This window comes from Lissotriton vulgaris, chromosome 12, assembly GCF_964263255.1.
Source record: "Lissotriton vulgaris chromosome 12, aLisVul1.2, whole genome shotgun sequence".
In the NCBI taxonomy this organism is placed as follows: domain Eukaryota; kingdom Metazoa; phylum Chordata; class Amphibia; order Caudata; family Salamandridae; genus Lissotriton; species Lissotriton vulgaris.
Window position 1 is genome coordinate 382,991,526 of NC_141700.1, and position 25,059 is coordinate 383,016,584.

A 25,059-nucleotide genomic window follows, 5' to 3' on the forward strand; every position below is an offset into this window, starting at 1 on the left:
AACCATTCCCCTAGAGTTTAATAATAACATTCTGCACTTATTTGAAAATATTTTTTGTCAATTCATATGGGCCTATTCACAGCCAAGGAGAGCGTATAAACGACTCTCTTTATCCAAAGACAGAGGGGGCTGGGCACTACCAAATCTAAAGTTATATTATTGGGCAACAGTCTTACAGTATAGCACTGCCTTACTGCATGAATTTCCTGACCAGGATCCCATAGAACTACCATCTCCATATACAATATTACTGGGGTAAATAATTAGGGGATGTCTATGGAGACAACTTGACTTTGGATACTATCAACGGGTCAAGGTTAGGACTCTAATGAATGCATACTGGGTCTTTACTAATATACGAAGAACTTTTGGATTGGGTAGACTAAACCATTATACCCGCATTAAAAGTAACCCAAACCTGCCACTAATCTTTGGCAACTCATACCTGCAGAAATGGCATAGAGCCGGAATAGCTAAGTTGGGGGACCTGGTAACTCCAGCGGGGGTACGTTCCTTTGGGGAGTTAAAAGGCCAATATAATTTAAATGAGAATCAGATTTTTTTATATTGTGCTGTTAAAGATTTCTTAGCACATAAAACGGGAGGGTTAGCAGGGTTTGTAAGGTTAGATTTTATAGATAAAATACAGGAACTTAAAACGCCCCGGATTGGTGGAATCTACTCAATATTAAATTGCCAAATGCCAGATGATCTTGAGAAAATACATGTAAAATGGAAATTGAAGCTGAACACCTGTCAAGACACTTTTCGTCTTGCATTGCACCTTGCTCACAAATACCTGTTGTCATCTAAGTTACAGGCCCAATTCTATAAGACTGAATTTTTTCTTTACATCACCCCGAACAAAATAGCAAAATGGGGAACTGGAAGGGGAACAATGTGTCCCAGATGCTTCGAGTACTCTGCAGACCAGGTACACATGTTTGCAACATGTCCAAATTTAAAACCTTTATTGAAGGAAGTACAACAATTTCTAGGAGTAGTACTGGCACTAGATATTCAACTCCTCCCAACAACCATAATGATAGGCCTATTTGAAACTATCAGTAGCAAGGCAGGGGAAGCTTTAATATTTGTTGCTATGACCATCTATAGGATCTGTCTGGCTTCACATTGGAAAGATCCAACCCTCCTTCGTGCGCACAATGGCAGGCCAGGCTGCTGGCTACATGTAAATTAGAGAGCGCCATGTATGCTAAAAAAGGTAGAGGTGCACAAAAGAAAGGGCTGGAGATTTGGAACCTTTAATGAAATGGTTAGATGGTGTAAATGTACAGACTGTATAGGACTGTTTTTAGGTTTCGCCTGGGGCACAGAGCTCCTAGCTCCGCCCCCAGGAGAAATCTTATGTCTCTACAGTGTACTGCTTAGTCCCACCCTCTGTTCCATTGGCTAGCTCCATAAATGGAGGCTAGCCATTGGAACAGAGATCTGTCCGTCATGGCCGGACCAGATTCGTGGGCGTTCCTGCATTTGTTTTCCCTCTCCACCCTTTTTGCATCGTCATTGGGCGGAGTTTCATATTTTTTTTTTTGGTGTTTGTTTTCGTCATTATGCCGACCACGGCTGCCGGAAGAAGTCCAGGTGAGTGCCCGTTCCCGCCCCTCCTCCTGCTGTCCATGCGCCGTTCCCGCCCCCCCTCCCGCTGTCCGTGCGCCGTTCCCGCCCCCCCCCTCCCGCTGTCCGCCGTGCTTCATGCTTATTTTTTATTCTGCATTTCCTTGAACAGTCTGAAAATAATGTCAGGGTTGGAGGCAGAGTTCAGCGCGCGGTTGTCAATCACTGTCGCTTGTAATTTGCAACGGGGCATGTCTTCATTGGAGAACAGCTAGATAAAAGCGGATTCACAATTACTGCTCAGCCCAGCCTACACTAAGCAAACAAGCGTCGGGCCGAGGTGCAGGCCTCGCGCACAGGACGCATAATGGACGGCGCTGACCCCGGCGCCCCGCGTTCAGCTGCGCTCCCGCCTGTGTGGAAACCGCGTTCCCGAGGCTCAATTTATTCCCATTACCTGAGCCATGCAGATAAGGAAATGTTACGTACTCTCTGCCTCACGCAGGAAATTATGCTGCTGAGGCTTTTCAAATGAAGTGAGTTTTTATTCGGAAGTTAATAAACACATGCGGGCTGCATCAGAATGCGCGAGAGCGCATGTCAGGACTATTGCTGCATTTTTCACTGCACTGTATTTGCACTTTTTATGTTTAAAACATGGACAAACGTGTTAAAGTTTAAAAAGACATATGAAGCATGCGTTGAAAATGAAACACATATTTCGTCCCTCAAACTATGAAGCGTTCCAGGTTTAAATGGCTTGTAATCATTTTATTAAAGACCTTGAAGTGATGCCAACATTTTAGAAGGGGAAAGTAGAATATATAAAAATTCCTACAATTGGCTTAGATTAAAGGATATGCAATTTCAGGCGGGAGAGACCCAACCGAAAGTAATTTTTTGCTTAAAAACGGGAGTCTCCCGCATAAATCAGGTCTATTGCGCTAGAGTAGACTAAGAAAATGGAGGACCGTCACACAATGTTAACGGTCGCGCTTGGCTTCGTAAATGAATCGTTGTACTCTTTGATTGTAAGGTAAAACGATTGCTGTTTATTCCATTGGTCATTTGTCAACAATCCATGATGAAATTTCAGGTTGACTAATCAACGTGGTATAATGGCCAGAGCTGTCTACCTTGGAAGGAGAACTCGGGTTCAAATCCCAGCGTCGGACGAACATTCTGTGATTGTGGGCAACTCACTTAATCTCCCCTTTTCTGAAAAACATGTCTGACCTTATGTGCTGAAGCTCACCTGACGCGCTCCAAGCACTTGGGCCGAGTTTGTACCATGTAAAACTGCTAAAAGAAAGCAAATAAATTATTGATCAATCTGTGTTTGGACATTGCGAATATGGGCCGGAATGACAGTTTTTGAAAATTGTGACTTACTGCTGAGAAAATAATTTCTGATAGATCCATTTATGACGTGGAGTGGAGCCCTGCTCAATATCATCTTAAGGATTTGAGTGGCAAGACATATTTGGGGAGCCCTTGTACGAATCAGATTCTGAATGTATTCACCCATATCCTGCTAACTTAAGCCCACATGATGCCAAACAATACTTAAATTATATGTTAAGCGTTAACAGGGTCACACACAAACAGTTGAAGTATGTCTTACATGGGACCCCTAAAATCTCTAAGATGTCACGCTGTAGAAAGACGGTCAGAGGTTTAGGTAGGCAGGGAAGAAGAGAGGTTTTAGAGAGAAATAGAATAGGCAGTAGCAAAATAAATAAAGTACACTTTCCAGGGGCCCTTTTTATTGGGGGGGGTTATATAGCGCAAACTCGACTGCTCTTACCCGTTAGGCCACATCCTCTCTCATGCCCCTTGGAAGGTGGGGGCCCGGGCAATTAAACACACAAATAACTGTGGGTCAAGAAGAATGTGTCTTTTATAGAGTGTGTCAGGGTGACTAAGTGTGTGTTAAATAATTTGTTAGAACAGCACACAACAGAGTATCGCACTAGGAGGGAAGATATCCATCAGTTTATCGTCCTTTGCCGCCCTGTCATCATTTGAACCCTTCCCAGGGTGAGGAAGCTGAGTTGTTGCCACTTCAACAAGGAAAGGGAAGTGTGCGGTAAAGGGAGTGGTAGTTACTCGATAACTGAGGAGCAGTGCAAGAGAAAATTTATGAAAATCAAAAGGAGAAAGGAGAAAAAGATGCTCTATGTTAAAATTGGATAATGAACGCTGAGGAACTTTATTCTGGTGCCGTTCATTTCCAAGGTTAAAAAACAAATCAGTGCAATACAACCAGTGAGTAACCCTAATAGTCACTGGTTTATCATGGTGATCAACATGTTTCTGCGGTCTAAAGATCCCGGGCAATTGCCTTCTCTGTCCACGCCATAAATCGTCTCCGCCCCTGCTTCTCCATGTCCCTTTATAAAGTCCCTGCTGTTTTATTTACAGTGACGTCCTGGTTTCGGTGCCCAAAGCTTTATTGGACTTTCTTCCGGTCTTCAGGTGTTTTCTCTGGAGCCACTTTGGGCAGGACCGGGAGTTGCTTTCATAGCTTGTTAGGTTTCGCCTGGGGCCGGAGCTCCTAGCTCCGCCGAGGAGAAATCTTATGTCCCTACAGTGTGGGGCTTAGTCCCGCCACTGATTCCATTGGCTAGCTCCTTAAATGGAGGCTAGCCATTGGAACAGAGATCTGTCCGTCATGGCCGGACCAGATTCGTGGGCGTTCCTGCAATTTTTTCCCTCTCCACCCTTTTCGCATCGTCATCGCGGCCGTGGGTTTTTTTTTTTTTGCTCGTCGAGGTTTCATTTAGTTATTCCGCGGCCGCCCGCCGCCCGAGGAAGTCCAGGTGAGTGCCTTTCCCTCCCCCCTCCCGCTGGCCATTCCTTTCCCGCCCCCCCTCCCGCTGTCCGTTCCTTTCCCGCCCCCCCCTCCCGCTGTCCGTTCCTTTCCCGCCCCCCCCTCCCGCTGTCCGTTCCTTCCCCCCCCTCCCGCTGTCCGTTCCTTTCCCGCCCTCTCCCGCTGTCTGTGCCTGTCCGTGTATTGTCAAAATGCGTGTGTAAATATATGTTAGAGTGTCGCGAACCGAGGCGCTAGCAACTGGCGCCAAAAATACCCCTGTCCAGTGCAGACTTTGAGGACGAATCCGAACCCGAATTGGCTATTTCCTGGTTTGTTTTATTTGGCATGGGTGAAATCGGCCTCCCCCTGGGGTGAGCGTCCTTTAAAAATAAAACGGGGGGAATTTGGAGCATTTTCATTTTGTCTAAAATATTTATCAACGGAAACGTGCCCCGGAAAGCTAGGAATACGTGTTCATTTGGATGCCCGATCGCTGGAGTGAGCAGTTTAACCCCTTTTCCTAATTTTCGCTTATTCAAAAATGCTTTTGTGTATTTCCAGTATATGCGTTGACATGAATATGGCACGCTGGTATCTGATTTGTACACATCACATACACTGTGGTAGATAAAAAAAAATACAGGAAGGTTGCTCATACTGGGAATAATATATGTTATTGTTAAAATCAACTGAAACGTGAAATTTAGACTTGGAAAGTTAGGAGTTATTTTTACCTGCGGATGTATTTGTGATGCAGAGGGCACATAAGTATAAGACTGCATTTGAACATAAGCTGTGCCTGTCGTATATGTGTGGTGATATGCGCAGCTATCGAATGGTGTGTGTGTTTTCACAGAAAGCCTAGAGATACAAACATGTTTGCACTTAAACAAGTCCTATAAATGCCCCGGCATGTTCTCCCTTGATATGTACGTGCACGTTGGTAGATATAGTCATGTGTATTTGCATACATCGGATCGCATTTAAAGCCGTGTGTGAACACGTGTGCAGGTCAAGCCACGTGTCTTTTTCACGTGCGCAGGTTCTATCGTGTCCATTTGCATATCTGCATGCCTGAAAATACTGTGATACGGTGTATGTCTGTGCGCAGACTGTCCTGGGATGTATGTACAGCCCTCAGTATATAGCAACAGCTGCCTCTGCAGACATGTACAGGTACTGTATCTGTAGGGCACACGCCATTATCTAGGTATGTAAGTGCAAAGATTATGGGGCAGTTTCTGTGCACGTTTCGGTACATATTTATGTCCTACAGGTGCAGACCACTTAACCAGGCATAAGTACATTTCTCAACGTGTATCTATAACAATATTTGTGCTTGTGCGCAGACACGTTCGCCGTGTGTTTTTGTATGCATTCCTACCACCACGCAGACACATACGTCATCTATAGAGGTGACTGTACAGATACATGGCGCAAGTACGATAATTTGTCAGACTTTTTCAGCACCAAGATATGCTCGCGGGTGATACTGCACTTTACAAACACACATAACATAATTTTGCGAATACACTCCCTGGTGTCTTGAGGTGAGAGCAAGTGTACACGCACGTGCGGATCTGTGTCATATGTGTGCTGCTCAATATTCAGTGACGGTGTGTCACATGGTCGTGTGAATGTACGCCCTTTGGTATCAATTGTTGGCCCTATGCACACGTGTGGATGCTGTCACAAGATAGTGTGCATGCACACCAATCCCTATCTAGAGGTGAATGTGGGTGCACACGCACAGTCAGTTGCTGTCACACGGTGGTGTGCATGCTCGCCGATCGGTATCTAGAGGGGAGCGTTGGTGCACGTGCATAGTTGCTGTCACACGGTGCAGAGTGACTAGAGAGTGCAGAGTGACTAGAGAGTGCAGAGTGACTAGAGAGTACAGAGTGTATAGAGAGTACAGAGTGACTAGAGAGTACAGAGTGACTAGAGAGTACAGAGGGACTAGAGAGTACAGAGTGACTAGAGAGTGCAGAGTGACTAGAGAGTGCAGAGTGCTACAGAGTTCAGAATACTAGGGAGTGCAGAGTGCTAGGGAGTGACTAAGGAGTGCTAGGAAATGACTAGAGAGTGCTAGGGAGTGCACAATGCTAAGAGGTGCGGAGTGCTATGGAGTGCACAGTGCTAGGGAGTATAGAGTAACTAGGGAGTGCTATAGAGTTCTAGAGACTGCAAAGATTACGCTAATAACAATGTAAGTGACAATGCCATTTATTTATCTGTTTTCAAAACCAACACATAAATAAAAATTTGGTCATTAACAATGCCAATAGCTGAAACTTTTCCAAAGGCGAAACCATTGCATTGAAAATGCTTGTTTGTAGATTGATTAAATATAGTAAAGCCCTATTAATTTTTCTTTTATCCTTTTTCTCAGGAAAATTGAAATTCTTTTCCTTTTTTTTCCTTTCTGTTTTTCCCCATCTTTCTTTCTTTCTTTCTTATTTTTCTTTTCTTTATTTGAAACATGTAAAATAGTATTGGATATACCAGTGAACAGTAACAGATACCCTACTGTTTATGATTATAACCTGGTTGTATAGATTGGTGTCGTAGTGGGGCTAGCGCTGTAATGAACTTCTTTGAATATATGGAATGTTTTTTTGCTGCATTTCGAAAAATATTAAAAAAAATAAATTAAATAAAATTAAAAAAAGAGTATTAAGTACCCTTCATAAGACAAGGAGTAGAATCAATGGAGAGACATGTCTTCCTGGGGTAAATATCCTTTATAACGATTTTTTTATCACGCAGACTTTGACTCTGCATACTTTTTCTCCGCATTGTCACCTACCCCGCATACCATTACTCCGCATTTATTTTACATCGCATGTGCATTTATCAAGAATGCCTTTACAATGAAAATCGTTGTAAAGGTACGTATGGTAAATGCACATACGAAGTAAAAAAAAAGAATTTGGGTGATCCACGTCGTTGTGAGGAATCAGGCTTTTCCGTTTCCTCACATCGACGTGCACCGCCCCTGACAGAGAGAGGACATGATGTAGGAAGCAGAAGCAGTGAGAAAATACGAGTAGAAAAAGAGAGAAACAACGAGGAGAGAGAGGTAAGGGGGAATGGGCCAAGGGTGGGCGTTAATTTTTAAGGGATTAGGGTAGTGTATGTGCAGTGTAGTGTTTTAGGTTCGTGTTTATGTAGTGTAGGGTAGTGTATGTGTAGTGTAGTGTTTTAGGTTTTAGGGTCGTGTTTATGTAGTGTAGGGTAGTGTAGGTAAGTGATTTTTTCAGGGTACTCTTACTTACCTTTTAAACTTTTACAATGAGTATACCTTTAACATGCATGCCATTGAGTTGTAAAGGCATGTGTGGTAAAGGCATATTCGTTGTAAAAGTTGGCGTTGTGTTAATTTGCGGAGTGATAGTATTTGCGGGATCATTTTTGCGGAGTGATGGTATGTGGGGTATTTGTATGCGGAAAAACGTCATATATTCCTTCCTGGAGATCAATAATAGCACAAGAATATCACAGTGGAAGGAACAATCATGAACTAAAAGAAGGGGTGGAAGAGCCAAAGAAATAGCATATCCTCTATCTTCACTCTCTAACTCATTCCAAACCCCATTCTACTACTATGACCCCCAAAATAACCCTTTCTAGACACCTCCCTCCTATAGTGCTCCTTGCATCATCTCAAACCTCTTTTACTATTCAGATCTCCCAAACAAGCATTTCTAAACCCTTCCCTCATGTATACCTCCTAGATGAATCCAATACCTCCTCTTTCTCCCTAATTCACTTCTAGACTCTTCCTCCCTCCATCTCTCATTTACTCATCCCAAACCACCTCCTACTGCTATGATCTCCAAAAAGACCCTTCCCTCTTCTATCCTTCCACTATCCTTTTCAATCCAACTAACAGACTCACACGTCCACCACTCAAATTAGTTTCATATTTCCCTATACTAATTCACCACTAATCCTTTTTGGGTTCCGGAGTGGAGTGCTACTTGCCGAAAAGCACTTTGATGCCTTGTTTGGGGTAGTAAGCACTATATAAATGCAATTACAATTAAACGGGAGGTTTGACAAAATATTTGCTCCATATCCTAATTGCCTGACATGAATCCTTAGGGTCAAGAGGAGGGGTTGACGAGGTTTTAAGTCTTGTTTCCTGCACTTAAACTTTCTAGTTTTACAAGTATCCTTAAATGTTTTCTATAGATTGTATTGAGTAGGAAAAAGGCATTAGTAGACACATTAGGTCCTCTAAAACACAAGAAAATGTGAAAGCTAGAGGACAGGCATCAAATGGTAAAGATAGTATTGTTGAATGTAGGATTCTCCAGTAAACAGCACTAAACTGTGGCAACATCTACACTCCATAGGGACAGATATCTTTTTTTATAAACAAAACGCATTTGTGTAGGAAAAAGCAAATAGCCTTTAGCACAGAACTTATCCCACTCATTTCAATGCCTTGGGGTCTTTGGTAAATCACACAGGGCAGCTTTCTTGGCCAGCAAGCACACAGCAGCAGTCTGGCTGGAATCAAAAAGGGACCAACTGGGGAGATGTGTCCTGGCTAGAGTTGACATGAAGAGGGTGAGAATAACACTAGCTACCATATACACACAAAGTACAGGTCAAGATCCCTACTTGATAGAGGTTTTGAGACTCCTGTTATAAAGGATCATGAGGAAATTAACCTGGGTGGAGATTTCAACTAGCATGAGATGCTACATGATTAAGACTAGGAATACATTTTGGTAATGACAATGCAGCAAGTAAAAAACTTGCAGAATGGAAAGCTGCAGCTGCATGACTGTTGGTATCTTGGCGGAACTTTCACCAAGATTTTAAAAATATATAAAAAATTTTCGACATGGGAACAGCTTGCACATGAGAATTAACCACCTGTTTGCGATGATCGCAGTAGTGAGAGACCTGGAGGATAATACATTAGGACAATAGAATTCACCAATCATGCAGATATGTGCTATACGTCTTAGGCTAAGAGAAATCTTGTGGTAGGAGGGGGAAGATATAAAATGTGAAAGAACGAAACTCCATGGATACAGCTGGCAAGCAAGCAAATGGGACCAACAGTAGTAAGATGTAGCTAAGAAACTCCAGCTCCTCCTTTCTCCCAGAGTGGACAGTTTTGATATCTGCCAGGTATGAAAGAACACATTACTTATTTGGGTAACATACTTTCTTACAGAGACACTATTCTAGCCACAGATTCCATATAATTTGAATATTCTTCAAGTGTCAGACTTGATCTGGAAGCTTTTCAGCAGTAACTCTGCACACCAGTAGGTGGTGCATGCAGTTCCGCACAGATGCTGTCCGCTCCAGAAATGACATTGGGAACCGATTTAGGCGTCACATCGCCGGGCTGACATTTTTTTATGAGTGTTTGCACCCACAGAAGAAAAGCATCAAAATAAAATTGGTGTGACCAGAGTGCAGATTCCTAGACTTGCAATCTTATTAATGTATAAAGTCCAACCACAGAAAGGGATTTTGAGGGTCGCTGAGGAATTCTAGATTAGATAAGAGTCTCTACCAGAAAGAGCGTTACCAAATTAAAGTAACTTGTTCTTCTGAATGAAGCAAGCCCCCAGTAACAAACCCAGCCCCCACCCTTCTGGCCCACCGGGAAACCGCCAGGTGCTCGCTACAGTCAGTGCGACCTAATTCCTCATCTCCTGAATAGATACCACAGCAGTACCTATATGGAGATGGGTCTGTGGATGGACTCAAACCAAAACGTCCTGCAGGACCGAGCTGACAAAATGCCTCTCTGGGAGAACCTGATTATCCCGACAACATGATTCATGAACATATAGAGGGACGCCCAAATGGCCACCTAAGCGAACGTACATGACAGGGGCTCCGTGCGACAAAGCAGTGGCAGCAGCTTTGGCCTTGTTAGATTGAGCAAGCAGTCCTACCGCAGGGGTCTTCAAACTGGTGGGACCCTCAACTGAAAAAATGAGCGGCATTAGCCTGTTCTGTAATGGGCCATCATTAACAACTTTTGCCATTTATATCCTAGCTGGGAGGTGTCAAAATGGGAGGGAATCCAAATATTATTCAAACCCCCCCTGCCCCCCCCCCATCAATTCTAATAGTCATCGTCGATACTTATACTATTCTCGTCAGGCAGGCCTTACCAACACGTATGTTTGGCAATAATACATTGTGTCACTTTTTTAAAAACTGCAATAAAACATAACTGCAATGTTTATGCAATGTGTATGGCAGGTTTACACAGAGAGCCTGAAGCTCAATCACACACTGCACTTGGAGAGAGAGGAAGGAACCAAATGTCGTAAACCTTTCAAAAAGCACTTAACTGCAGATTTAAACAATGAGGGCTGGTCCGGCAACCGCAAAAAAGTCTAAAGGACTGAAGTACTTTAACTGTATCGTGAGCAAAACCTTACCCGCCAGGGGCAAAACAAATAACGTTTCAGATAACTTTGCCTGGAAGGGGTCTATCTGCTGAGTACTGCACCAAGCGACAAATTTGTCCCAACAGCAGGTGTTGTCCAGGGATGCCTGGCTGCCAAGATGACATCAACCACCGTCGAAGAAAGGTCGAAGGGATTCAGCTGTTACCGCTCAATCTTCAAGCATGAAGGTGGAGTTTGCAAAGGCACAGGTGCACAACCTTGCCCTGCTGCTGCAACAGCAAATCCTTCCGTAGCTGCAGTCTGATAGGAGGACAGATGTTCAAGATCAGGAGTACATACTCTCCATGCCCAATCTAGGCCCACTAGGATGACTTGGGGCACCTCGGTCCTGATCTGAGAAGGTGGTTTCAGCTGACAGGAATACAGTTCCCGAGATCCACCCTAGGCGGAACGTGGCTTCGGACAAGAGGCGCCTTGAAAGCTCCAATATGCTGAGGCGCCGACATTTCGCATTCTCTGCGGTGGCAAACAGATCAAGTCACAGTTCTCCCCATTCGCCCTTCCTTATCTGATAGGTGCTGATGGCTGAGATTATCCATCCTAGTATCCAACGATCCTGCAAGGTGGTTCAACACAAGGAAAATTCCTTGGTGGTCCAGTCATTTCCAGAGGAGCAGGGCATCCTGGAACAATGTCAGTGAGCCCACCCTGCCTTGTTTGATGCAGTACCACATGGCGTGGTATTGTCTGTGAGCACCTGTACCAGCCTTACTTTAATGAATGGCAGTAAGCTTTCAACGCTAAACCGATGGCCCTCAGCTCCAGAAGACTGACATGGATACTGGACTCTGCCAGAGGCCTCTGATCTCCAAGTCCCCCCGTTAGCCACCCCACCCAAATCCAGAAGCGATGCATCAGTCACCACTGTCCGCTCTAGGTGCGGAATGGAGAAGGGTCTGTCACTGACTCAATTGTGGTCTAGTAACTACCACTGCAGATGTTTCACAATCTCTGAAATCTAGATAAGGTCAGAGAGATCCCCTTGATGTTGGGTCTAATGAGACTTCACAATCCACTGCAGTGCCCACATATGCTACCTGGCGTGCTTCACCAGCCGGATGAAGAAAGCCATCAGACCCACCAGCTTCAGAGTCAACCTCGTTGAAATCCAGCAGTGTGGCTGAAAAATCTCTATCATAGCCTTAATGTCCTGGACTCTCTTTCCCAGGGGAAGTCATGAAACTGAGTGTCCAGATTGGCTCTGATGAAAGGTAATATCTGAGAAGGAGTCAGATGTAACTTTGGCACATTAATAGTGAATCCCAAAGATGACATGAGTTTTGCTGGAGATGGTTGACGACTGCCTGAAGTGAGGATGCCTTAAATAACTAGTCTTTGAGGGAGGGAATGACTGGCACCCCTGACCTCTGAAGGTGTGCTCTCACCAACAATGTTGTGAACACCTAAGGTGCACTGGTGAGACAAAAGGGGAGCACAAACGCTCCTTTCCTACCACGTACTGCAGGTTGCGTTGATGGCACTGCAGAATGGGTATATGAAAATAGATGTCAATGCTACCATCTAGTCTTCAGGGTGGAGGGCTGACAAGACCCGGGCCAGTGTGACCATTTTTAATTTTGCCATCTGGAGAAAGGTGTTGAGGGGTGCATGTCTAAAACAGGAAAACCGCCTCAGTACTTTACAGGCAAGAAAGTAGCAGGAATAACAACCATGCCCTACTACTGGCGTGAGTACTTTCTCAATAGCTCATTTGGCCAACAGGGCATCACTTCCTGACACAAAATAAAGAGATGGTCCTCCATAAGCCACTGTCGGGATGGTGGATGGTGCGGTGGTGTGCAACAGAAGGGTACAGCATGGCCTACTAACATGTCATGAATTGTTAAACCCTGCCTTCCACCAAGTGGCTGTGCTACGCTAACGGTACACTAAAGGGGTCTACAGACAAGGCTGCTTGGGAGTGGACTGGGCAGCTGTTGACCTGGACCATGGGAGCAGTGGGCAGCAGGGCCTCAACCGCAGAATTGCTGGGTGCCTTGTGGAGATTAGATTCGCTGACGGAAAAAGTTGCCTCTGCCAAAGTCTCAAAAGGAGTGGTAGTGCTGAGGCGATTGGGGAGGTGGGGAAGATAAGCCCTGGAAGTGTGCCAAAGCCCTCCTCTCCTTGAACTGCTCAAGCACAGTGTTTACTATCAAATAGTCCCCAAACAGACAAGTCCTGTTGAATAGCATGTCAATGAAGGATGCCTGGACATCACCTGAAAAAACAATTTACAATGCTATAGGTCTCGCAATTGTGTGTTTTTCAACTCTGGCATTGTAAAAGTTTAAAAAAGAAAGAGCAAGGTGTCCCTGAAGTGGGTGCTGCGCTCTGAATTACAGTTAAATAAATAAAATAAAAACACAAAAAGAGCACGGTGTTCCTGAAGCGGGCATTGTGCTATGAATAAGTCAAAAAAATAAATTGAGCGCAACAGACCACAGAGTGCAACCAACCGCAGGGTCTCTTAAGAGGGCACAGTGCTCAGAATAAGTGAAAAAACCTGAAGCGGGCGTCGACACAACTTCAGACCTTTAAAAATAAAATGTAAACTGAGCGCGGTGTCCCTAAAGCCGGCGCCTAGCTCAGCATGCACATACAACAAAAAAAAAAGCAGCCACCATTGTCAATAAACTAAATAGTGCTCACCCACTACATAAAGCATGCCGTGTAACAAGCGATTTTAAAGGTCCAGTCCTTATGGGCCGTAACAAATGGAGACAAGGTGGTACCAAGGCGGGACTAACAAGCCTCATAATGAATCGGAAGCCAGCGTTTACCAAGGACATTGACACAAGCTAAGTACAAATATGAGAGTAGAGTGGGCGGAGCTTCCACAGCATACTCTATTACAGTATGCCTCGCAGAGGGAGCAGTGCATGCGCGCTTCCACTAGGTTCGACATAAAAACAGTGGACCTCAGTCAAGCGTGGCATCGAATGGTAGCACCATTGCCAATGGCCTGCCTGCTGGAATCTGTGTTGTCCATGACACAATTCATTGTAAACTTGACAGCGTCTTGACCGTCTTCTATGGCCTGGGCAAGGGAAAGGCGAAGATCTTCAGGGACCATTGGGAGGAGAGGACTTAAGCACCAAATCCCATAGGGGGTGAGACTAGCACCCTTGCTGGGTATGGGACATAGGTGTATTGTCAGCTTGTTGATGGTGAACACCAGTAATGTCAGGAGCTCAGCAATCACACGCAGGTGGTATACAACAGACTGTGGCAAGCCTGCGTTTAGCAGCTAGTTCTTCTGTTAGAGGAATATGTGAAGTCCCGACATCAGAAGTTGGGATACAACTACTGCCATCACATTTAGAAACACCGGCGGGGCCAAGGTAAGTTTGAAGGAAAGTACGGAAAATTGAAGTGTTCCTGGGCAACCTTGAAACGCAGGTATTGCCTGTGGGACTACCGAAAGGATATACACAAATATGCATCCTGCATGGCCAACCTAGTTCCAGAACACAGAGGATCCTAGACTTTCATGAGCATTTTGAATTTGTCCTTCCAAACAAAGGCATTGAACAGGTGGAGGTCGCCCTAGTGCTTTTCCAGGGCAAGGAAATAGAACGAATAGCATCACTTGCATTACAAGTAACTGGTTAACGCCACCCTTGGAGAGTAAAAGATTTAACTCCTGCATTGGGGTTGTGTAGTTCTCCTCCGAAATTTGTTCTGGAATGAAAAGAAGATAAAGCAAGTAGGAAATTAAAAGTAGAGTGTGGAACCTTTGAATATTCTGCAAGACCCATTTGTTTGACTCATGCCGAATCCTGCTTCCCATTAGTCTGCCATGAGCTTTTGAGGAGAAACTAAAGCTTTTTAGCCGCTACAGCGGAGAAGGGGAAAGTGGAAGAGTGTTAACCTTACTTACAGTGTTATGTTTTTAACCATAAAAGCAATAGGTGCACTTTTGTACTACTGGTCGGGAAGACTGATGTAGCCTACAGGCCAGCCATTAGAACAGCGTCTGTATTTCCTAAATTGGTGAGAAAACGGTTTTATCAGCATCAGTAAACATAAAGAGCATGCAGAGGCTCATCTCTCTTTCAAGTGCTGATCCTGCTTTTTCCACCCAGAGACTGAATGAATGAATGTGCAATTTATTAAGCGCAGACTAAGCCCAAGGGCATCAATAGACTGTACTCATCAAAGGGCATATCCATTTGGGATGCCTGTACATTACCAGAAAATCCAGGTGACCTCATTCAGACATGTCTCCTAAGCACGGCACGTGTTAACAGCACTACCAAGGCAATCAGACCCACCCAGATCAGGCATTTCACTGTATCCCATCCATCATGTTTTGTCTTGGCAAGAAAAGCTCTGAGGTACTCTGGAACAGCTAACAAAATCTCATTCTCCATATTGTACAGGGCATTTGAATAGCTTCCCACAAAGCAGACTGCATTTAAGGACCTGCGGGTCAGGCTAGTGGACAAAAATAATCTCTTGCCAATAAGGCTCTGCGGTGTAGGGTACTTTAAGCACACCATCTAGTTCGCGAGGGGCCGGTCAATGTAACAGACCTATTGGCTGACTAAAAGGAAGGCAAGAACAAGGCTAGGACCATGTAGCCATCAAGGTGTCAGTGAGGGAATTAGCTGCGAGTGCTCCGACGATGTCAGCCCTGGTTGGATGGTTTTTGTTAGAAGTTAGCTTTTTTTCTTAATGAAGAGCAGCTGCAGATGCAGCACCTCAGCCGCCTTCAAGATGACAACAGAAAGCAACACTGTTTTACATCGGTGGCTCATGTGGCTAGTCAAGCTACATTTCAGGTGAGGTCTCTTACCACTTGCATTTTGTAAATTCAAGTATACTGCACCATCAGTACAGCGATGGGAAGGAAATCATCACCCTCCTCCTCATCATCATCATCAGCATCAGTGTGCTGGGGAACCCTTCATGTAGCTTGTACAGGGTAGGAGCCAAAAAGAGAATGGAGGCTCTGCCAGTAGCTGTGTCACAGTGGAGGCACTGGGTTAAGAGTCAAGCTGCAAGGTGACTGGTTGTGCTTTCTTCATCTCGTACCATGATAACAGTTCAACTGGGGTCGACTTTGGTTTGAGGACTGGCAAAAGCATCAGTTCCAGCGGATTTAATACTAGTGCTGGTCCTGTGAAAACCAGTGTAGATCTTAGGGACAGCATGGATGTCTGTACTGGAGTCTGTGTGGACCCAGCAGCAGGTCCCATGGGTACAGAAGGCATCTGGAGAGAGCTCTTTGTCAGTAATCAGACTGGAAGCCCCTGCGGCTCCATGGACCCGAAAGCATGTCAGAGGGGGGCAGAATCACACCATAGATGCGCAACCGGGCCCAACTGAAGGCTGTTGTGTGCTGCAGGGTTGACAAAAGCCTGGGAAACTTGGGGTGCATCGTGATCAGTTAAATGTGCCTTCTCCATCGAGCTGGGATGGGAGCCAAGATCAGCTTTGTCTTTTTATAGTTTCATTTAGATTTCAACTTTGACTTACCAGAAAACTTTAAACATGAAGTGGATTGTTTGACAGAACAGCCTCCTAACTTGTACAGAGTTCGGTCCCACAAATTGGAGCTTGAGTGAGACGGTAGTTTTGCCTACGATCTCGAGTTCGGCGATATAAAGCTTTGCCTCCCAGTTCCGGATTGCCTTAGGGTGCATATGAGCAGGCATGTTGCATGAAAAAGAGTTGTGAGTAAAGTCCAAGCACCAAAGGCACACCTCATACGCATCCGTGACAGACATCTGCTCCTAGCAGTCTCAACATGGTCTGAAACCTGTTGGTTTCAGAGGGGATACTATTCCCTAGTACTGTCTACAAATCTTTAGTCAGACGGATCCGCGTTAGGAGGTGTGGAAAGAAAAGAACTGATGTCAGCACATCATTGTGGCTCTGTTCTGTCACATCTGCAAAGGTGCAGTCAATGTGGAGCTGTACAAAGCCACCTGCGTGTGAGCAGGAGCACTGCTGTTGAAATTCTTCTGGTCCCGTCTGGTGCCTCAGGATATTCTAACTGCGAGGCATCTGTGTCCTAAAGTATCCATCGGAATCCTAGATTACTGACAAGAGTGGCGTGCACCGTGGGCATGCAAGTATACTTTTAATTTTTCACAAGTTTGTTTTTGTTTTATTTGAAGGCAAGCTGTACATTTTTATCCTACCAAAAGTGCAAATGGACCCACCTTTAAGCAATCCACAATGAATCCTGGCAGCGTGTGGGAGGTGCTTGAGCAGGAAGTCTTTGGGTGTGATGGCTGAGGAAGCGAACCACTGACTCGGCTCAGCCTTGTCCGATATGTTATGAGTTCTTTTCACGCTTATCTATAGTGAATTTAGGGCCTTAAGCCATTAAACAAGAATCCACCTTAAAGCAAATTAGCACGGAGCTAATCCGAACAATCATTATTACTACTCTCTGGACCCAGTCAACTGGAAGAAATGAAAACAATTGTTCTTTAAAGCACTGGCACGAATACCGCAGTTCCCTTGCACTTGGTAAGAATATTTTACCTCCGCATTTCCAGCAACATGCCCAGGTGGATCTAGTCTTCGCTTCCTTCGAGGGCCGATTGCATCCAATGCAGTTCGATTTGCATCTCTTTGCCTTATCTGTTCCAGTTCTAGTTGTTGCATCTGTGGGGGGAAAAACATTTGGTTCAAAATCAAGCCATTCATTATTAAGAGGAGCCTCAACAACAAAAAAGACATTATTACACCCGTCCAAAACACAAGGGTAACTAACAAATACTGCGGTTAAATTTCGTAAAGAAACTTTAACGTTCAAATTCTACTTTTGAAATTACAAGGTTCACTGTAACCATCATTTAATGCAAAATTTGGAATGATCAGCAATTCAAAATATAAAATGAAAAAGTAATATTTACTTGTTATTTGATGAGTGTAGTTCCTTTCTGCACCCTTCCTTCCCTTTCCTCAATGAGGACTAGTTAAACACAATGTTGACAGTTTGGTTCAAGTATAAATATTTAAATTAAATATTAAACCGGAAATGCTGAAAAATAAAAATTTCCATCAGCGTTTGCAAGCTTAATGAACTGGCTAACTCAATTATAAAAACTTTTGCCAGGTCACTGGCTGAGAAGAGATGTTTATATTTGCTCCCCAAAAGCTATTTCAAGGCTAGACGACTATCCTACCTGGTTATCAAATCTTGTTCTGATCAAAAAACTGTTGAGGCTGGGGTGGTGAAGCCAGGGAAACTTATCATGGCTTGTAACTCCAAGGGGTAGCTCTCCTGCTAAGGTGGAGGACCATTGCCCCTCTGCTTTTGAGCAATGTAACTAAAGGAAAAATAAAATGATAATAACTCAATGTTATTATCATTTTATTTGTTCCTGCTGCTTTGCAGCCGGGGCGGCCGGACTGCCCTGCTAGCCGAGCAGGACAGAGGAGGAGTTGTTTGCCCACTTCAAGTGCGCATGTATGTTTGGAACAGCCTTGAGCACTTTGTATGTTCTCCACGCAGGCTGCATCACAGCTTGGGTGGAGAATATGCCCAGGCCCCCAGTCTCTGAATCACAACGCTGTTGATAAAGTATGTTTTTTTTAAATGCCACTCCCCCGCCAATCCGTGCTGGCCGCCACTGGTAACTCCTAGTGCTCCCATCATAATGTCAACATTTGGCTCATGGATGCAGTAAGTCTCCATGTGAGCCCCATCAGGAGAAATGAAGACATAGGAGAACAAGGGAAAGATCTTCTTTAACTTAGAAAGATCGACAATGGGTCAGAGTTTCACGCGCTTAACTCTTTACCATGAGGTTACAGAGATAGGTTTCCCTGTCCCCTTTACTGGGGGGGAAGGGTGAACTTTGTTTTAAGTGCTGGATTGGTGGCTCAGCGGACTAATATATTCACATCAGCAATCTGTGTTTGACCTCCTGGTAACACGTTTGATTCCTGAGGGGTTCACTCAGTCTTTCATACTTCTGATGGCTATAAAATTAGTACCATTACCGTGGGTGCCAATGTATACATCTTTAATTTCAACGTAGAGACACCAAAACATTTGTAAATATATGGTGATGAAAGAAGGTCTTCCTGTCACTATTAGACTTGCAGAGATGATACAAATTAGGGTGGGTGGTCGGGAGAGAATCATTGGAAATTCCTGGTTCTAGTGGAGGCTGAAAGAGTTGGGTAGCTCTTTCTCTTGAAGTGTCTCCTCAACTACTTGGTACCCGAAGAATAAGAGACTCTTGTTACATATATAGAAAGCACTTTCATTCAGGATGCAACCACACTTAGGAATTGTTTTTTGAGAATCCGTTACTCCAGGTTCAGGTACAACAGTTCCGAGAAAGAAAGAAAAAAGTTCCGTCCTTGATATTCAATCATGGGTTTATTGTTCCTTTGTGAACGCCGCATACTTGCATCTCTCCAGGGAGGTAAGTTCTTACTTTCAAGTGAGAGGTAAATTACTTTCTACTCCATCTCAGCCTTAAGAAACAAAGACTTAAGGTATGAGTGCTAGAATATGAACACACGGAAGTTCATGGACCTGACTGCAGTTATACCTCAGTTTGTATGTGAAAACAAAATTGAATTCAGATAATCATTAATAATTGCCTTGTCAATAATAATTGCCTTGCTTTATGAAGAACTATAAAGAAGGGTACCTTGCCATCCAATCTTCATTTCGCACAGATACAAATAGCACGACTATAATGAAGGTTTCCTGGCCGCTTAGTGAAGTTAAGGTCAAATAGTATGGGAACCTTAATTTTGTCCAACTCTTGTTTTTATGTAAAACAAGGATTGGAGAGCAAGGGAGCCTTCATTATAGCGGGACAGGAGAGCAGAGCCGTAATTTCCTCATTTAACACAATTTCAGCAAAAAATGTTCACATTTATTTCTGCTGCACAAATCTTGATTATGCAACTTTATTAACGTTACCATTATGGTGACGAAATTCAGTACAAATAGGGTAATTGTTCATTTAGCCTATCAGTACGCTGATCTCAGTTGATTAACAGTTAACTGTATCTTTTATTTTCACTTCTTTCACTGTTGAACTGATTTGTATGATGGCAATTAATCTTGCTGGACGAAGGTATATGGTATATTAAAGAGTAGGGGCACTCCTGTGGGGAGGGCTCTGAAAAGGGGGAGAATAGAAGGCAAGTAAAAAGTATTCTACTGCATCACGCTGCAAAAGCTAACTTATTACTCCTTCCTAAAGTTTAGAAATATTAGCAAGCAAGTACCGGTAAAGCCAATAGGTTTGGGTTTAATGTGCTAAAACATGAAAAGAGAGGCATGCAGAAAAGCAGTTTCTGTGCAATAGTACATTTAAGCCAAATCTACTGGCTTTGCCAATGATCGTTAGTAGTGTAATACAGTTCTGGCCTCACAGCCACTTCTTTCCTCAACTCTCAGCCTCAACACTTCTTTTCCTTACATGAAACAAGGAGCCGTTTTCATCCAAAGCTCGAGGATTGTATGGACCATTTCTACAATGGGACAGAACCTAACTGAGATCATCAATCAACACAAAGGTAACTTTATCCTATTTTCACTTCTTGACTCTCTCAACTAGCGTTCAAGTTTCACAGCAAAAAATATAAAACGGAGTACAAAAGGCAAATAGAGGCGGCCCAGGCAATAGATTACTAAACTATATATTGCGATCACCCCCGTATTGCCATCTTTCATAGATTCACATGCTTGAATCATCAACGTCATCAAGTTGAGGGTATCACGCCCCCCAGAGTCACCTATGGCCTCGTAGACTCAGACACAAATAGCCACACCAGCCTCCGTGCCTCACTGACACAGCCACAGACACTACCCGAACATCGCCAGAAGCTGCGCCCTGCAACCCTTGCGACTTGACGCGCGCCTTTAACTCCCCGCACGCTATTATACCATATGCCCCAGGAGCGCCGACACTACACCCCGGCGCAGCAACTCGCCCCCCGCTCTCCCCCCACCCCACCAAGTTTGCCCCTAAGTTTTTGAGAGAGTTATAAAGTTTAGTTTGGAGGGGGTATCCCCCCCTACCACTGGTTCATTGGGAAGACCTATAGATGACGACGTCACGACAACACATGCAGCTATGGATTGCGCCGACTCTGTTGGTGCTACCTGCGACGACCAAATAACAGTTGCTACACCACGAGGTCACTAGCTTGCCAAGAATAGCAGACACCACGGACAGTCTTCACTCTTCTCAGGGTTGAACAACCGACCCTGTACAGGATCATGGGGTAAATGCTACTGGATCACACTGTTAGGTGTGGTCGAAGGACACGGGACCACCAAATGGGGTAGACTACTGAGCGCTTTCTCTGGAACACTGTACCTATGGTCATGCATTACTGTACTGTATAATCACTGCCATGTTGGTTGTAGAATGCAAACAAAAACCCAATAAACTAATTTAAACAAAAAAAAAATCAAGGTGAGGGTATCACAGTATTATAATGGAAAGCAGTGTAAAGCTAAGCTAGGCTTAAGCCAATGTGAGAGGCCACTGTGGTAACCTTTTCACATTATTAGAAAAGAACTAAACTTCTGTCAATCAGGGAAGAGCAGAGCAAACACTTCCTGCAGGGGATGCCAATTTTCAGCGCCTTGATCTTTTTGACCTTTGGTTTTCTTCTTCAACACAGGTGACCGAACACCTTATCTAGAATTGTGGCATGCTTATGGGGTGATGCCTAGGACACAATCTGCTGGTGCCATTTTTTGCTCCAAAAAAGAGTCTCAAAGTATCTTTGCTCACTCAGCCCACCCACCAATGTTTTCTCACAATGTGCAATTCGGTGCAGAGATATACATCTTTCACAAATTTTATTTTCAATCATACAATTGCATCAGTTTCCCTAGGAGCCTATGTTAACAGTTGTTCTCACTGATATTCATTAGAAATGGTTAAATTGCTTTTTCTACACTAGTCACTTCGTTTATCTTCCATTACAGTAATTGGAAGATAAATATTTCATATTTTAGAAATTGTTAGGACCTTACATATTTATTCTTCATTCAGTATTGCTTGTGTTGGTGCTTCATAAAGTCTCCAGAACATCTAAAGAAGGAAGTGTCCCTTTATTAGTTTGCCGGGGGATCTCACAGACAGCACAGAAAAACAAAAACATCTTTGGCCACTCATACGTTCAGACACAAGGAAAACGCAACATTGGCAGAAATACCAGAGTGGGCAGAGTTTATCCCTAGACTAGAGCAATTGTACATTATGGGGATTCGGCTAAAACCTTCTGTGCCAAAATGCAGAGCTGCTAATATTGAAAGGAGGAATGAAGGTGTAGAAATGTGAGCTTGAAGATCCTGGGAACTTTTGCACGGTGGGCACTGCAGGGTTTGAACATTATGTCTTACATTTGTTATTAAAACTGAGGCAAGAGGGGGGGAGGAGCCAAGATGGCGACCGGAGCAGACGTGTAGTCACCCGGCTCCACCAGCCCTTGAGCTCCGCAACGGTATCCTGCTGTCCATCCTGACTGATCCCGGCGGCGGAACGTGTGTGATGATGCGCTGATTATTTCGGTGCTTCCCCGACATTTCAGCCTGCCCGGATGCCGGAGATAATCGTGATGATGTCCCCCGCCCTAGACCCTCGCCTGCGCTGCCGCTCGTCACCGGATCTTGGAGGCTCAGTAATGGCCGGACCAGCCGCGTAGCGCCGAGGACTTGGATGCGGTGCCTTTCCCGAGACGCGGTCATTACCACACTGAATGCCGAGGTCTACCGCAAGCTGTGCCTGGAACGTGATGGCTGAGTGGGGAAGCCCCGAGGGAGCGGATTCCCTGTTCTGAGTTGGAGGGGTGCGGCGTGAGGTGCTCAGCAATCCGGCTCAACATAGGCTGCCGGCTCCTTCTCCCGGCGTCCAGCCTGATGCGAAGCGGCTCTAAGGGACGGACGCTCGACTGCTTTCGACCCTGGTGGCATCGGAGTCCTGGAGTGGTGCTTGATCGTGCTACATCCACCCCGGCTACTATACCGTACTATTGGCACCTTGGCCCCGTTTGATTACTCGTGGCTTGGGGGAGTTCACCCATCCCTGCCCGTAGACTGTTTCACCCTGCCTGCGTTGTGCACCAGCTTGCAAGCACCGGTTCGGGTAATTGATACGAAGGGGTTGCAGCCTCCACCATCTTGTGGATCCATTGTGGCCGCCCTGCGTGACTTCCACTCGGAGATGCGCAATGGCCTCCAAGCACTGGGTGAGCAATTTGATAAAATGATGTCTGATGTGTGTCGCGAGCGCAACGTCTGCTTCCAGCAAGGTGTGGATCTGCCTTTACCGATTTGTGGTGATACAGTGTTTATTTGTGACTATGGTGACTCTGTGCCTGCTGCAGACTCTATTGGCGCCGACGGCCGACTGCCCTTCAACCCCGCGTCTGATACATTGTTTCCCCCTCCTTCGGAGCCTGACTCATTGTTGCCTGCAACATCGCACCAGACTACGGATCCGGCCGCGCAGCTTCTGGCCCCCTCGTTGGCTTCTTTATTGTGGCCTTTGCCAATTCCCCTGCGGAACCTTTATTTTCCATATGCCCTGATGGAACTATATAAGGTGGACAAAGGACTTTATAACGATTGTCGGCGGCCATTTTGTGCTCCTGCTTTGCCTCCTTCTCCTAAGCGGCCATACTGTCCTTTTGTGCACCGGGGGATGGGCTTTCATGGGGGAGTACGCACAGGGCTACATCCGCGATCGGATCAGGGCTAGGCTGTTTTTTTGTCGCTACTGCTTTGCGGGCTGGCGGGGATGGGGTTGGAACTGTTTATATATGTCATGGGCACACATCGCGAGATGATTTCTTCCAACTGCATTAATATTGCTAATTGTTATTGTACTGGCGGTTTCGGGACGGCAGATATATATGGTGTGGAAGTTGTTGATGGCCGGGGACTCCGGGTGACCTGATACCGAGTGGGCTCCTCCCCACCTTCTTCTTTTTGGGAGCTTAGATTAGATTATTCTTTTCTCACTCCCTATATTACAAGTGTTAAGGTTATTCTTTCTTCCTCTTCTCATTCTCCTCTTTCTTCTTCTTCTTGTCTATATTTCGGGTTCTTTAAAGGGCGACAGGCACTCTGTTGGGGGGGGGGGGGTAGGCCGTAGCCTCCACATTGGTGCAGGGTGGGGGGTTAATTTAGTATTCTTATTAGTTTCTATGGGCCTTATTTTTTTCTGTTTTCTGCGCTTTCTTAATCTGGTTCGATTCTGGTCCGGGTTTGGGGTTGGCAGGGAGGGGGCGGCGCTGAATGGGGTGCGTAAATGCTGGATGAAGACTCGCCGTTTGTTTTGCACCGCCATATTGCCCGTGGTGTTAACTTCCAATGTTGTTTTCAGATATAACGCCGCTTGCCCATGTCGTGAAGCTATTGTGCGGACTCGAATCTTCTTAGTTCTTATTCTTCACTGATTTATCTTATGATGAAAACACATAAAAAACTTTAAAAATTAACCTTCATTTCTCCTCCTCCCCGGCGACGTGATTCTTCTCAATGTAAAGGTCATTGATTGTTGATATTTTACCTGTTGCTGCTGGGGAACTGTAATGCTTGCACCTGTGCTGACAAAGTATCGTGGCCGGCCTGGCGGTTGTAGGCCCGTATTTGTTCTTTTATTCATGCACAATAAAGGTTTTCAAAAAAAAAAAAAAAAAAAAACTGAGGCAAGAGACTTACACACATTTTAAAATAAGCATTGGCAAAGCCAGGCTTTAATGTGAGAAAGTATGCACCCAGTATTTGTGCATGCCTCCGTTGGCATATTAAAGCCAGACTTCCTGGCATTGCTATTGCTTCTTAAACAGTGTTTACGGAACACTCCAGCACGCAAAATGGCATTCCTAACTTTCACCAGGGGCGGATTGGCAATGCGGGCATTCGGGCATCGGCCGAAGGACCGGTGTCTCCGTGCCCTCTGTGGGCCGTTTTTTTTTCTCCCCTTTCCCAGCCGCACAGTGAAGCTGCTTTCATTTCTCGGTCTCTATCTCCGTGCTCTCTGTGGACTAGGAAAGGGGAGGAAAAAAAAAACGGCCCACAGAGGGCACGGAGACAGAGAGAGAGTAATGAATACAACTTCACTGTGCAGCCGCAGTCACCCCCTGCCCTGCAAAGCAATCACGCTGAGGGTGGCTGGGGAGGGGGTGATTGTTTGAAAAAATCGGCCTCCCTGGGGGCCAGGTGTTGCGCAGGCCTTTGAGCCATTTTCACCTCGG

At 45.1% G+C, this 25,059-nt stretch overlaps 1 protein-coding gene across 1 annotated transcript in view; it reads right to left on the reverse strand.

Moving 5' to 3' along the window:
• LOC147674083 (transcription initiation factor TFIID subunit 4B-like) overlaps positions 1-25,059 on the reverse strand; it is a 1,347,443-nt gene that overhangs the window by 272,868 nt on the left and 1,049,516 nt on the right. Inside the window, exon 14 of the mRNA XM_086945146.1 lies at positions 17,350-17,472. Coding sequence (XP_086801272.1) covers positions 17,350-17,472 — 123 coding nt within the window. The remainder of the gene's footprint in view (positions 1-17,349; positions 17,473-25,059) is intronic.